General features: G+C 44.5%; 1 protein-coding gene across 3 annotated transcripts in view; it reads right to left on the bottom strand.

Moving 5' to 3' along the window:
- Positions 1-3,378: 3,378 nt before the first annotated feature.
- Positions 3,379-14,538, bottom strand: part of SCAPER (S-phase cyclin A associated protein in the ER) — a 143,212-nt gene continuing 132,052 nt past the window's right edge. For 2 of the 3 annotated variants that reach the window (XM_044450475.1, XM_044450477.1), the window contains 3 exons: positions 9,518-9,709; positions 5,444-5,495; positions 3,379-4,466 (listed from right to left, as the gene is read on the bottom strand). In XM_044450475.1, the coding sequence (XP_044306410.1) occupies positions 4,360-4,466; positions 5,444-5,495; positions 9,518-9,709 (351 nt within the window). In that variant the 3' untranslated portion in view covers positions 3,379-4,359. The remainder of the gene's footprint in view (positions 4,467-5,443; positions 5,496-9,517; positions 9,710-14,538) is intronic. The other variant, XM_044450476.1, reaches the window with a different exon arrangement.

Here is a 14,538-nt window from a genome sequence, read left to right as displayed (position 1 = left end):
CCCCCCCCCCCGCCGTGTTTTTAGGGTGCCGCTGCTGGCCGGGGGCGCAGGGCCGTGCAAGGCTCGGGCGGCCGGCAGGCGCTGGCCGCTGAGCCTTCCTCAAGGGCTGGGGCAGATCCCAAGCCTGGGCTCCCCAGCGCTGCCCCCCAACTGGGCTGGGCCACACACGGCCCACTGGAAGCCTGGGCCTTCAGCTCCCATCGCCCCCAGCAATCAGTTAGGCTGGCTAGGGCTGACGGGGCTTACCAGCCGGAACATCTGGAGGGCCACAAGATGTCCAACGGCTGGTCAACGCTCACGCCACCCCAGTGGCCCCCGCAGGCGGATGGTGGCCCCGGCCCCGCCTCCATTGAACTCGATGGGCCTTGCTGGGAGGGCTTCCAGATCGCCCGGCTTTATTCCGAGGCACACCTCTAAACACAAATTGGGGGGGGGGGTGGCGTCCCATTGATGTCAATGGGATGCACTTCAGAATAAACATACTTAAGAGAAACCTCACCCACTCCGGGATCCTCTGGATTTGTTGGGCTGCAACCCCCGGCTAGCTGGGGGATGCTGGGACTTGTAGTCCAACACACCTGGAGGACAGTAGGTTGAGCCAGGTGTCTTGAAGGCAAACCCATTAAGTCCCTCCAAGCCTAAACACATTTAGGAGTGAACCGAACCGAATGCAGTGGTGCTCACCTCCGGGGAAGAACCGCTTGGCCTGGGTTGTCACTCGCTTCCTGGGAAATAAAGCCGGTCCATTTGCTCCTCGGGCTTGCAGCATTTCCCGAGGACTGTCCCAACCTGGTCGGTGAAGAGCTCCTTTTCTACTTGAAGGGCCTGGTTGTCTTTTTGATACGGAGCCGTGCAGAAGATCGGACTTCCCTGCCTGCTGCTGCAGCAACTTCCATTTGGCGAGGGCTGGCAGCACAGACAAGCAGAGCAGCCTTCAAGGCCTGGACACCTGGCACATCGCACCTCCTGGACCAGGTGGAAATGGTTCGTAGTCTCCAAGGCTGGCCGTGGGCAACCTGGTTCCCATCACTCCATCCAGTTTGGGCAACGCTCAGGGATGCTGAGTATTACATTCTAACACACCCCAGACAGCCTGAGCTGGGCACTCTCCCGCAGCTGTTTGGAAACGATCCTTATTTTCATTGGGCCATTTTTTCAAGCGCTGTTCTATTGCTTTAGCGCATGGGCACCTGTGTGTTTTTAAGACGCTGCTCTTTGCTTAGTTATATGTGCTTTCCCTCCGAGATGCTTGCACAGTTTCAGAGAGGTGGCACCCAAATGTATTAGATACACACACCCTGTTACTTCTGCTGGAAATATGCTTCATTTAAAAGGTGGGCTACAACCTTGACCGGCAGCCAAACCCTGTCTTGGATTTCCTGCAGCCAAAAACGTCTAACATTTGAGCCTTCCCAGGTGATCAACTCCCCGTAGCATCTTTGTGCCCACAAAGCGATGCACATGGCAGGGACAGCGCTTCCTTTCTGCAAACAATTCATCTCTAATTAAAGCGCCAGTCACAGCGGTCCAAGGTTTTCCCCTCGCTTGTCTTCGCTCCTATTTCTATCAGGCCAGAGAAAGGGAACTCCATTCATGAGGCTCTTTCAATTAAACATTTAATTGCAGTCCTGGTCTGGTTTCTTGGGAGGTTAATCACAGCTGTCTTAATTATTTATGGCTTTTTGGCAAAACTCTGCCTTGATCTGAAGTATTTATACAGTCTATTGGGCCATCATTTAACAGGAAATCCCATCACTAGCAACTGTTCACGGTTTCCCAAAACTGAATGATGGAAGAACGTCTTGGCACCGTTCTGCCTCTTTCCAAACCAGCCCAGATATAAAGAGAGCAGTTTGGTGTGATTAATGACCACCGATTCTCTGGTACAGGATTAAGGAGTGCTTTTGTGTATGATGGAGGCCTCACGGGAATGGTCCTACTGCTGCTCGGTCATACTCACTGAAGTTGGTGTCAGTTTCTCTTCTGGGCCATCCCTGTACGGCATTAAAGCATCTCCAAGTACTGGATGCTCATCCTCCAATTGGTTGCTCTGGTCCCCTTGTGGCTTGCGAGCACAAGGTAAGATTCAGAGATGCAGAACCAGGCCTCCTGGGATGCCGTCAAAGGCAAAATGGAGAATGCACGTGAAACAGAGGTGGCTGGATGCCGAGGTGTGCGAGGTCTATACTGTTCTCTTTAGCAAGAATGTCCTGGCCATTACAGGGACGAACCCGTAGCCTCGGGATGCTGTTGCATCTTCCTCACTGAAGCAGAAGCGGCTTTGCTTGGCGTGTGTGTGTGTGTGTGTGTCTCTGATGAAGAAAACTTTCAGGATAGTGGCGAAAAGTGCTCGAACTTGGCAACCCATCAAGCTCATCTCAGCTCTTTCAACTTTAGAGGGCAGCTTATGTATGCGGAGAGTCCTTTTCTTCCCTCACGGACATGGAGAAATGTCAACGCGTATTTTTAAAAAGGTGTGTGCGGGGCAAATGCTCTCATCAACCTGAGTTAATCTTGGAAGGTCTTCCTTGAAATGCCTCCACTGTCTGAGAACCACCATGGACTTTTCCACGGCTTATGAAATGATCTCCTGGCATCAAGACGAATACACTTCTTGTTGGTGAGCATAAATACCACAGAAGAAATGAACAGTTTAGAAGTCAAATTCAGGTAATATTGGAGGCTGCTTTTTACGGTACTTGGAAGAAGGGTGTGTTCTGGATCCCCTTCCAGATTCTTGCCCACACTTGTACCTCCATTGAGAGCTTCTTGGCAAGCATCTTTTGGAACTGACATTTCTTTTGAGAGCTTGTTGGTCAAGCCCAGGAATAAATGCAGCAACAGTGCCTACTTTGCAAATTCTCGGACGTATCTATCATATTCCCTGCTACGTAACGGAAGGAAGTGATGGTGAGTTGCACTGAATAAGATTTTTAAATCCCTACCAAAATTGACCGAAGGATAATCTAGAAATTTAATGCAATATAAAAACAATAACATGTTGAGGATTAGGAGTGGGAAGAGCCACTTTAGAATTTGCGATTTCCTGCCCGAGATGCTGTATTTGTTTAGACATTTGCCCCAATTTTATTTCTCTCTTCTTCCAAGTGGCAAACACAGTTCTACCTCTTCTCTAATTTATCCTCCCAGCAACCTTGTGAGAGAGGCGAGGCTCAAAAAGGCGACTCGTTCAAGGTCATCTGGTGAGCTTCGAGGCTGAGTGTAGATTCCAAGCTGGGTCTTCCGGGTTCTAGTAGAGGCCGAGCAGGACAAACAGGAGACGTTTCCCAGGCACAAGCAACTGATGATTTCTAACTCTGAGCTCCCATGCGGTGGCAAATAATATAACCAGTCGGAACAGTAAAAATTACGACACCCTTGCCAATTGCAATACAGTTTTTAATAAATCTGGTGAAAATTCTCAACACTTACAAGACTATTGAGAATGGCTGTTATAAAAATGTACATCACCTTCTGTAACATACTGCAAAATTTGAACGGAACTCAAAGCCCAAGAAGGCTTCGAAGCTCTAGCAGAGCCTCCTGCAACCTGGTGTCCACCAGAGGTGTTGGACTACAAACCCCAGCTTCCACAGCCACATGGGCTGGGAATGATGGGACAGCTTGTAGTCCAATTGTTTGGACAGTGGCAGGTCTAAGGTTTGGACTGAGTTTCCCCATTTAGAACTCACTGGATACAGGAGCTTTTGTGTAAAAACTTACACAACACGGACAACAGAACAGAATAAATTATTTTATCACAAGTTTTATAGGCTGCGACACCAGGGGTACTGTGGTAGGAGGTCCTCCTGAAGGAACCCCGGTGAAATGAATCTACAGTTCTCCAGAGGCTGCCCATTCATTTCAATGGCTCTTGCAGAAGTGGGCTTCCTCCACAGCTCTGGCTGCTGTCAGCAGCGTCACGGCGCAAGAGCTACACCACAGGGTATAAAGTACAAGAAACCATGGTGCAGCGTAGCTTTTCCCAGTCTGACGCCCCCTGGAAGCCCTGGACTACAACCCCCATGATCCCCAGCCAGTGTGTACATGAGCTAGGGTGATGGGGGTTGGAGTCCAGGGCATTGGAAGTGGGCAAGGTTGGGAAGACAGAAGTAGCATATATTAATGGAAAACAAACGAACTTATTTTCAGAACAACAAAAAACAGGTTTTTTAAGTATGTACATTTCTTCTGATTGCAATAGTGCAAATAATATTTGTAAATATATCTGTATATATTTATCTACAGTATGTGCATTTTTAGTACAAAAAGTCTTTCAAACGTCTTCTTAAAGAGTGCAGGGACTTGCTAAACCATCAGAAATGGCTGAATGCTTCAAAAAGGACTACGAAAAAAACCCTATTTTTTCTCTTTCTTCAAGAAGAATTGCCACGCCTCTTCCCAGCTCTGACGAGGGAACCTGTGAGAGAGGTCCAGGTAATCTTGGGAGCTGAAGGTCTTTTCTGCTGAATGGAAAGGAAAGGATAGTTTTAAGAGTTCTGTCGTCAAATGAAAAATGGGCTAGCAAAAGCCTCTATACATTTCGAGGGCAATCCTAGGAATGTTTTCGCCACACTATCACCCCTGCCTGGCATTTTTAAAATGGATTTCTGTGAGAAAAACATGCGGCGGCTCAGCTTGCAAATTGTTGAAGCCAACAGTGGCTGCCGGCCTTCCTAGAAGTCAGGAGCGGTTCGGACAACTTTCTTCTGTGACCAGGTCTCCGGCAGGTCAACTTTTAGAAAAACAGTTGTGTTGTCGTTTCGCAGTCAAAACAGCAGAGAGCTTCGTGCTAATTGAAAGGCTTCGTTACAGTGTAAGCTTTTTCACACATTGGATACACAAAGCATTGTCATCCCTTGGCGGGTGTACAAATGTACAAATGTACATGGACAGACTTTCATCAGATACTTGGATGATGTGGGATCCAGTCCAAAAACATTCATGACACAACCCATCTTTTAAGTCTTGCAGGAAACATAAGATAATTTATTCAATTCAATGCATTTGTCTCCCGTCTTTTAGAGAGAGAGAAATTTCCTACGAGGCAGCTTGCAATAAAATGTATAAATTAAGCCATTTATAACAATATAAAAATTGTATCTAGAACTAAAAATGTGCAGACACAGTAAAGCTGCTGCTTTTCTCGCAGGCCAGCTGTTTCCTCTGGATCAGCAATGTTTTAAAAGAGAAGACTGCCCAGTGACTTGCTGGCTATGCAGCGCTTTGATTGCTCGTTCGCTTGTTTTACTGAAAATCTCTGTGTGACAAGCTCATCTAAGGTCTTTGGGGCTTTATCTCACAAGACGACGTCCCACGGTGATACTATCCGCAGGGCGCAAGACGCGATGGAACGTCAGTCCGCTCACTTCCTAAAAGCAAAGCTGCGGCGTACCGGTTGCCGTCTAACTGCTAAACTGCTCTGCTGAAATAGTACACTTACCCCTGTGTGGGCACGGCTGGTTCTCGGTCTGGGCTGAACTTTGTGTGAAATCCTGCAGAAACAAAATCCTGGGATGTTCAGATTTGCAGACAGAAGATTGAAAAAAGCAAAATGAAACAAAACCCAAACACTCCATACTATTATCCTCTGCCCACATCGCCCCCCCCAAAAAAGCCCATGATCCAAATGATTTCTAGCTCGCCTGCAGCAAACTGGACCTGAATCACAAATCAATTCCTACAACAAGACATCCAAGCAACACAACGCAACGCGACCTTATCACCGATCACAGGTTACGAAATTGCTGGTTTTATGTTTATGACATGTTTGGAAAGAGCAAACATGGTTCTTTTCTACAACATTAGGACTTTGAAATGTCTGACCTAATAAGCATTAACAGTTATTGGATTCACAGCACAAAATAATTCTGTTGGACCAGTTTCTTTTTTCCGATCAAAGAATGCAGAGATTTCATTCAAATACTGTTCATATAAACATAAACACTCACAAAGTGTGACACAATTTGTTATAAGAAAAGGTCTTTTCTTTTACAGTATCTTTAATGGTTCTGATACTGTGAAACCTTCTCTCCAAAGGCAGTTAAGAGCTCAAAGGTAATAATTTGGTTTCCATGCACAAGGTCTCAGAGCCAGTTCTTGGCATCTCCACTGAAAAGGAACGCAGGGACCAGGGAAAACCTCCGCCGCAGACATTGCTCAGTTGTTGCCAGTCAGTGTGGGCAACACTGTCCTAGACAGGCAAATGAGTTGACTCACTATGGTGTGGGCTCTATCTTTTCAAGAAATCTGCAAGATCCAGGAACTTGGTGTGTCGAAGGAAGCATTTTTTTGCCTGATAATCCCTTTTCATCTGATAATCTTTCTACTGCTGAATGTGCCAATCAGATATGTAATTAGTGGGGGCCTTTATGGATGAAAACGATCATCTGCTTTTATCATTTGATTGATTCCATTATTGTAATCTTATTGATTAGACTTTTTTCCGCTTTGGGAATATTTTATGAAAAGGCATTTTCTCCCGCCCTTCCAAGAAATGAACACACGCTTTTATTTAGCTACAGTATAGACCGACGCCACAAGCACGGAATTTTGCCCTGTGCCGTAAAACTGGGCATTGATATTCTGAACAGACAGATAGGGCTAACTTAAGATACCAAACGTAACTGAATATGGAATGCTACTGGACATTAATGCACTCGGTAATCTTGCATTGATCGTTATGCACGGAGTGAGATGGGAGGAACTGGTACGCAAACCCAAAGGAACTTTGCCATTTCTTGTACAGCCACATCTGCTGCGAACTACTTTTGAAAGGCAGAAAAGTTTCAAAATGTGTTTGTGATAGGGCACTGGCTGAGCTAGGAGTGTGTATGCGTGTGTGTGTGTGAGAGAGAGAGGGGGGGGAGAGAGGGAGAGAGAGGGAGGGAGAGAGATGGATGCCCGGTGGGGGAGTTAAAAAGAGACATCCCTTAAGCACACCTGAAGTACCGCCTGGGGTCTTGGCCCTGAGCTGAACCAGGCTGAAGGTTCTGCTTCTGACTTTCTTAGAACAAAGCAATAAATTAATACCAAACATGATGAACATGAAGAACATTTCTTACAGCCAAGAATTAAAAAGGCACCTATTTCCTGGACAGGTGGAATTTCAGGTTGAAGTTGTGCCCCGAAAAGGTCATAAGCACTTGAAATATATTCTTTTCAGCAGTATTTACAAACTGCTTCTCATTGAAAGAAATCCCCACGGCACGAGTCCCATGCAGGGATCTTCTTACATCAAGAACACGTGCTTGAACGAGGATGGTATGAATGACTTGCTGCTTTTTCTCCCCCGTTTCTTGAGGTAAGGAATGGAGCTTACCTGCTCATCCACAAAATCAACCGTGCCTCTCATGGATTTGGCCGAGAAGCCGTCATTCTGGGGAGATTTTCTAACACAGCAATATGTATCAAGAGGAGTGTTACTACGAGGAAGCAGATTCAAACTTGGCTTCCAAAATTTTGCTAAAGTCATACATTGTTCTCCTTGGAATACAATTTGTTTTAGAAACAATGACAGGCTAAATAAGAAACAAAACAAACAGAAACGGGACTGTGGCAGGAAAAAAGCATTCCTAACAGCTTTCACAGTATGTGGGTAAAGCCAAACTCCATTCTGTCTTTTTGTTTTTAAAGCAATAAGATGGTTCCCCCCCCCACCCCATTTTCAGCATTTTAGGGCACGTTTGTGCGTCCCCGATGCATGGAAGCCGGCTCATTTCTGTCCCGGCACAATTTTCCCATATGGTAAACATTTATTTTCCAATCCTGGGGTCAGGCACTGCACATTCCCCCATAGAGGGAGGGCTCTCCATGCAGAACCGAATAGGATATTTGCCTCGGGAAGGCCCACAGATTAGGTCTCCCCATGATAGCAAGCTGAAATTTAAGAACACATGCAAATCTGTTTTTCATTTTGCAATATCTGGATGGGGGTGGAGGAGAGAATCCTTGCCTTTTATACAGCCTGTTTGTTTGTTTGTTTAATATTATTATATTAGATTTTTATTTGTGATGGCTAAACAATTTCCCCAAAGCCTGAGGGAAAGAAACATGCCTCCAGGCTGCTGTGCGGGATATGCTCATGTGAACCAGAAATCCAAACCTACGTTAATGCTCAGTAAAATTAAGCTGCATTCGGCTAGTGCTTGTCTTTCCCAGTCAAATAGTTGTATGTCAATTGTTTTCTCAATGATAGCAGCAACTTGATTAAGGGCCAGCGCTCCTTGTTCGCTAATTGTGCTTTTTAGGATCTTGCGGCATCTGCTTCTAACTTCTGCTAGTAAAAGCTGCACGGAAAACACTCAGAGCTTCTTCCCGAGCAATTCCTGTTGCACGGATCCCGCCAAGATTACAATGTGAACGAGTAGTTTCTCCCATTCACTTCTCTGCATTATTTAACCTGGCTCCACGGCTTTCCTTCTTCAGCCTCTCTTTCCATTGCCTGTTCTGATTTTAATTTGCTTTTTTAATTTGTTGCAGTTATTATACAATGCAGTTGTTACGATACTCAGGAAAAATAGTCGTAGAAAGAAATAAATCAATAACTGTATTGCAAATAGTTTAAAAATAAAACCTAAATATCTAGAGCAATAAAAAAGACGTCAAGGTGCCGAAAAGGTGGGCATCTAGTGCCCTTTTGATAGCCCACAGTTGGGTTGCTTAAAACAAAAAGATGAGAATAAGGAAATACTTAAATTTTCCTCATTTGACTGTAGTTATCTGGGCAAGATTCATCAGGTTCTGCTGCATTATACACACCACGGAAAGCTTTAGGAAGTGAGACATAATCAGTGCTTAGTCAACTGCATGGAAATACTATCATTTATGATTTCTTAAAAACCTTCAGAGTAATTAATTCCACCAGATTTTAAAGCATGGTCACCGTTACTCCACACCGAGATTTTTACACACACACACAAATATGTATAGAGAGCATGCATACATGTGTAAGCCAATATATAAGTACATTTTATGCTATGCAACCTGATTGCAAAGTAGAATCATGGCATGTAAAAAGATATTGCAAATCCTTACTTGCCCAAGTAGCAATGACTGCTTATGTAACCTAGAGATTTCAGGGTCTGAATATTTAACATACTTGGGTACATAGGGTCAATAAAGATACCCTCGGTTCATTAAAAATACTGCCGCCTCTAAAAAATACCTTGCATCATTTATCTTTTTGCCTGAGTTATGTTATGTTACTTGTTTGTCAAATCGGCTCCTGAACGTGAGACTCTCCCTATGTTATTAAGTATAAGTTGTTTAAGATTCCACAAGAATGTCCTGTGTATTTTAAGTACCAGCAGAATGAAATAGGGAGTGTCCACCAAAAGATTCTGCAGAAATTTACAGGGAAAAACTGTTAGGTGCATATACGTATCTTATTCATGACAGACGAAACTGGTGTTGGAGTTGAAGCCGATGCATTTATATTACACAGGGACAGAAATGGTTAAGCATGGGGATACGACAGACGTTATGTAACTGTAGGAGAACCCGTCAGTCTAAGTACCTGAATGAACGTGGCGAGCAGCACACAACTCATCTCCTGCTCCAGAATGATCTTGTTCTGTGGGTTATTGTAACAAGCAGCTATGAGGGTTGGAAAGAGCACTTTGACCAGGCGAGGGTCGCTGAAATACTGGAAAGGAAGTTGGCAGAGCTTCTGCAAGACAGTGGGGTGGCGCCCAGACTGGACAATCACCTGAAAAATGCAGACAACACCACATTAGAAGCACAGTGACGGACTGCCCAGATCACCTGGGCAGAGAAAGGTACAGTAGAAGAAGACCGGAGGGCTATAGAATAACGTCAACTGAAAGACCGGGCTGCAGATTTGATTTCTCCAAACTTTTGGCTTGGTATTTCGTCCTTGCAACTTTTCGGGCGCAGCAGTGCAGGGTAACTGAATCTTAGATAATGCATGGCAGCGTCAAACAAACAATGATGACCTCAGGTATCTTGTCCCCAGGTACCATAAGCAAGTAAAAAAGAACACTGCAGTGAGGCGACAAATACCTACGGAGGCTAAAAGATGTTGAAGAGCAGGAGCTGCGATTCGGGGAAAAGTGGCTGGGAAAAGGGATTACACAGCAAGCAGATGTCCATGCAACTCTAAAGCCAGTGAGCAGCAGAGAACTGAAAAGGGGGTTGAACGCTGCAAGCAGTGGAAAAGGAAGACCCTCCCATTTGCTCTTTTATCAGGATGACTATCAGTGCCGTTGACTTTAAAAGGGGAATTGTTTAGATAAATGGAACTGCTGTCATGCTGGCAGGATTTATAGCCGTACATCTGAAACCAGGGACTGTGCCGTTAAGGGTGTCTTCCAGGGTACCTCTCGAATTGCCTGCACCACAAAGTCTTGGTGAAGAATTCAGAAGTGGGCAGCATCAGATCCACCCAAAGGGCACATCAGCAGCAGCCCTGCGACCCAAAATTGGCTTTTCAGTATTTGAAGATGCTCTTGTATCTGCGAAATCTTATCGTTGAAATTGCTCTTCGAAAAAACCAGTATTTTAGAGATACACACAGCCGGACAAGACTGCACTCAAATTAAAACCAGAAGGACTAAAAAGTAGCCGTGGAGGCCACATGCACATAAATTACAGGGGATTTACAAGTTTTCAAAGAACTTTTAACAATTCACTAAGAACACATTTTCAGTTCATAATGCAGTTCAGGTCAAGAACAAGATCAACAAAGTAATAGTTTACATTTTTTAGTTCAATAGCCAAAATGAAATTGAAAACCCTTTAGTGAATAGAGATAGGAACCCTTAATTCTCCTAAATCCAAATGGAATTTTAAAGACAACCAAATATGTTAGTGTGTACCGTGCATTCAAAACACCATTTTTTTTAAAAACTTGAGTAAGACCCCCACCCAAACTTAAAGGCAGCGTTCTCACTGAAGTACTAAAAGTATTACCATGAAGCTATTTTGATCCAAGTTACCCATTTCTTTTTTTCTAAGTCATAGCTTTTACTGTGGTGCTTTCATTATTCCTATATAAATTTGCTGGGTTAAAAAATTTACTGGTGGATGAACGTTAAAAACTGTTTCTGGTACAATTCTGGAGGAAGGTCGGAGCGACTGACTTGAAGAACACGAAAAAGCAAGTTTCCAATATTTACAATTTCTCATTCTATATGTCCCAAACTCCACTACATTCCCAAACTCCGTGGCTTCTTCACAGCATTTTCCAAAGACAAGCCATGAGCCACCGAGATTCTTTTATCTTCTACGCCATCTCACAGTTAAGGTTAGAATACTGTGACAATATTAAAACCTAAGGTCCGCAGTCCAGGGCCAACGATCATTGTATCTTGGGCATTTCTCACATGGGGATTAAATTTAATAGCTGATGCCCGTTCAATTCAACATTGCTGCTAAAACAGCTTCATCTCACATCACCCCCTTCTTTGAAGAAAGCCCTTTTGACAAACAAGGAGACACCAAGGAGTTTCCTCATTTGACTCCAGCGACCGCGTGGGGTCGGGAAGTGGCACTGGATCCGAAACCCTTTGCTTCCTGCTCATTAATTTATGGCACAGAAAGGCCTTCTCTAAATGACTTTCATTTACAGTTTTAATTTATGGTGGATGCTGCCAGTCCTCATGTTATACTGCAGGGCTCCTGGTGTGAAACCAGGAGTGTGGAGAGGTTAGGAACGGCCTCGGTGCGTCAAATGCACGCAACTCATCTATTTTTCCTAACACAAACCATGCTGTGACACCCTCCCCTCTCTGATCTCGTACTTCTCAAGAGGGTTCAGACCAGCCCAAATACACCTGTGAAGGGGAACATGGGCTTTGGAGAGTCCCTGTCTCCAGCAGATAATTCACCTGCCAGCCTCCTCCCCAGCTGAAGGGGCTGTGAGAACGGGAAGCAGACCTGTAGATCTCCAGGTAAGGTTTTTTTTTTTAAAACTGGTTTGCCCAGGGTTTCCCCAACACTTTCCAGTCATTTAATGTGCATCCAAGGCACTAGTCCACATAGTCTTGCGACCCCCTCACATGTGCTTTTAATGCACAAGGAACAGTGGTAACAAGACATTTTAAATAGCGGTTACTCGTTGTGACGGTCTTCCAAGACAGTACAGAAAGGCAGGTAGATAGGTTGATGCGTTCTCCTTCTTCCTCTGCTTCTGTCAGTCTTTTGCAAATCAAATGAGACTTAAAATTAAACATAATTTACTGTCCTTAGTCTGGCAACTTTGGAGCCCTGTCTTTGAATGTTTATCCTTTCTATCTTGAAGTCTCAGAGGAGGTAGCCAAAATATATGCTTGCATTCATGGGGAAGAAATTATTATAAGAGAGATTCTGCCCTACACACTTCCATTAGATGCCCTTACATGTTTATTCAGATATGTATGAGATATGGCAGAAATATTTTGAAGGGGAACATAATATATTTGAGTATATTACATTATATCAAATAATATATTTGAGCATTACCACTCAGATTGAGGCAACTAGCGAAAGAGAAATGCCATGAAGACCCTCTAATTGAAGAAGGCTGAAGATATTGCAGATTTTTAAAAACTCGCCCTACATGTTTGGCAAAGTTCAAAAGGAGAACATGATTAACTCACAAAATGGATTTTGAGAATTGGAAATTGCCTTATTTTAGAATAGATCATACTACTAAAATATTTCCATTGATGTTACCTGTTGCAGTTCTTTATTTAGGACATTTTCAACCAGGCTTTCTCTTAATCCAGTGCTTACGACAGTTGACAAAATTCAACACCCACACACCACAGCAATGTAAAAGAGACACACATTCCGTGTATATAAACACAACCATCTGAACCATCCAGAAAAAAAAAATCAAAATAGAGGGGAGAACACTAACGGCAGTGGAAGGACTGCCTGAACAGAGTGGACTTTAGAAAATATGAGTAATTCTGACAGGCAAATTTGCCCAAGGAGGAAATGCCACAATTCCGGGACCATCACAAAAAACGACCTCTTTCCAGCAGCCATCAACCTAACCTCTGAAGGAGAGAGTCCTTCGTCGAAGGATTGGAATGACAGACCACTTTAAAAGGGGATCCCGCACAGCGAATGCGGGTTGTTTCGTCTGCTATATTTTTCCCTCATTCTTAAATCGAACAATCAAAGCCCTCTCTGGGAACACGCAGTATTTCTACACTGTGAATTTAAGCGTATGTTTCTGCTTCACGCCGATGGGACAAGGCACTCCTGCCAGACTCTCCACAGGTATTCTCTGTGACATATGCCGAGGATTCTTCAGGGGACTGGATTAAATGTCGCACCGACACACTGCTGCCCACCCCTTCTACTGCGCCCTTTCCCCTCCAGCTGGGGGTCTCTGGGGGACACGCGGGCTAAAAAGCTAATGGGTCTAAAAGGCCCCACCTGCCACTCTTAAAACTTGCTATACAAATCGGAACATGGCCATTAAGGAACGCTTTGGTTGCTGAACTTCCAACATGGCGAGCGCGGGCTCAGGCTATTTCCGTTCCATATACTGACTATATAAAGGAGCATATTAGTTTCAAAGCAACAGGAATTGCACTTCAATGGTATATGGTTTCTAATAGTACAATTTCTCCTAACAATTAAAACACTGGAGATTATGTGAAGCTATTTATAAGTATATAAAAGAAATAACTCCTTGAATAGCTCGGCGTGTACCATGCCTCCTTCTCTCTCTCTCTCTGTAAGCCAGATCTGCATTATTTCTTTGCTACTCTATAAACAAATCCCAGACTGTAAGCTTTTAATCAAAAGGGCATGTCATCTCCCAAGTCCAGCTCTTTACCTTAAAGTTCTCTAGCTGTACCTCAGAAACAACTTTAAGTTTTGGCAGAGGAAGTGGAGTTCTTAGCCTTCTTGTAACATTTAAAATGCTCCCCCCCATTATTATTGCCACAGTCATTTCGATGCAATGTCAGAACGCCACTGCAAAAGCGTACAATGAAAAATCAACTTTATCCTTGACCTTCACCTCCCCAAACAAATCTAGTGATATCCAAAAAAGAATTAACAACTGGAACAGTGCAGTCTGCATTAGAGCGCACACGCTTTGCTATCCTTCTTCTTATATGCAAACCTGAGGGCTCCACACAAGCTCAGAGCCACCATCTTAAGTGCTCTTTCCAGGATGGCCTAAGCCCAAATTAGACGAGAGCCTGCCCTAAGCAGGGGGCTCGGCTTACCTGTCCTGCAGGGTCCCTTCGAATTCTGTAATTGCATGGCTCTCCCACTAAAAATAATAGTCGAATAGCAGCAGTGCGACTCCTTCATTCACGAATTGGACAGAACCCTTAATGCTCGGGGATGAACCTCCCGATGCTATTTGCCCCACAAGGGGAAATTTGGGGGAGAGAGATATGCTCGTACGTTTCCCCCGGTGGGTTAAATCGCCACTCAGGATGCATGCGTGATTTTATCAAGGAACATGGCACCAAGGGAAGGGTTAAATCCCCCTTGGAAACTGCCTTCCCTTGGGCCATGCAGCACGGAGGCAGCATTGGCTGTCCAGAGCTCCAGGCAAGAGGCTCT

Source organism: Varanus komodoensis, unplaced genomic scaffold (assembly GCF_004798865.1).
Source record: "Varanus komodoensis strain SLA01 unplaced genomic scaffold, ASM479886v1 scaffold67, whole genome shotgun sequence".
Lineage (NCBI taxonomy): Eukaryota > Metazoa > Chordata > Lepidosauria > Squamata > Varanidae > Varanus > Varanus komodoensis.
The sequence above is the reverse complement of the archived record's forward strand: the minus strand, read 5'-3'. Positions and strand labels throughout refer to the sequence as shown.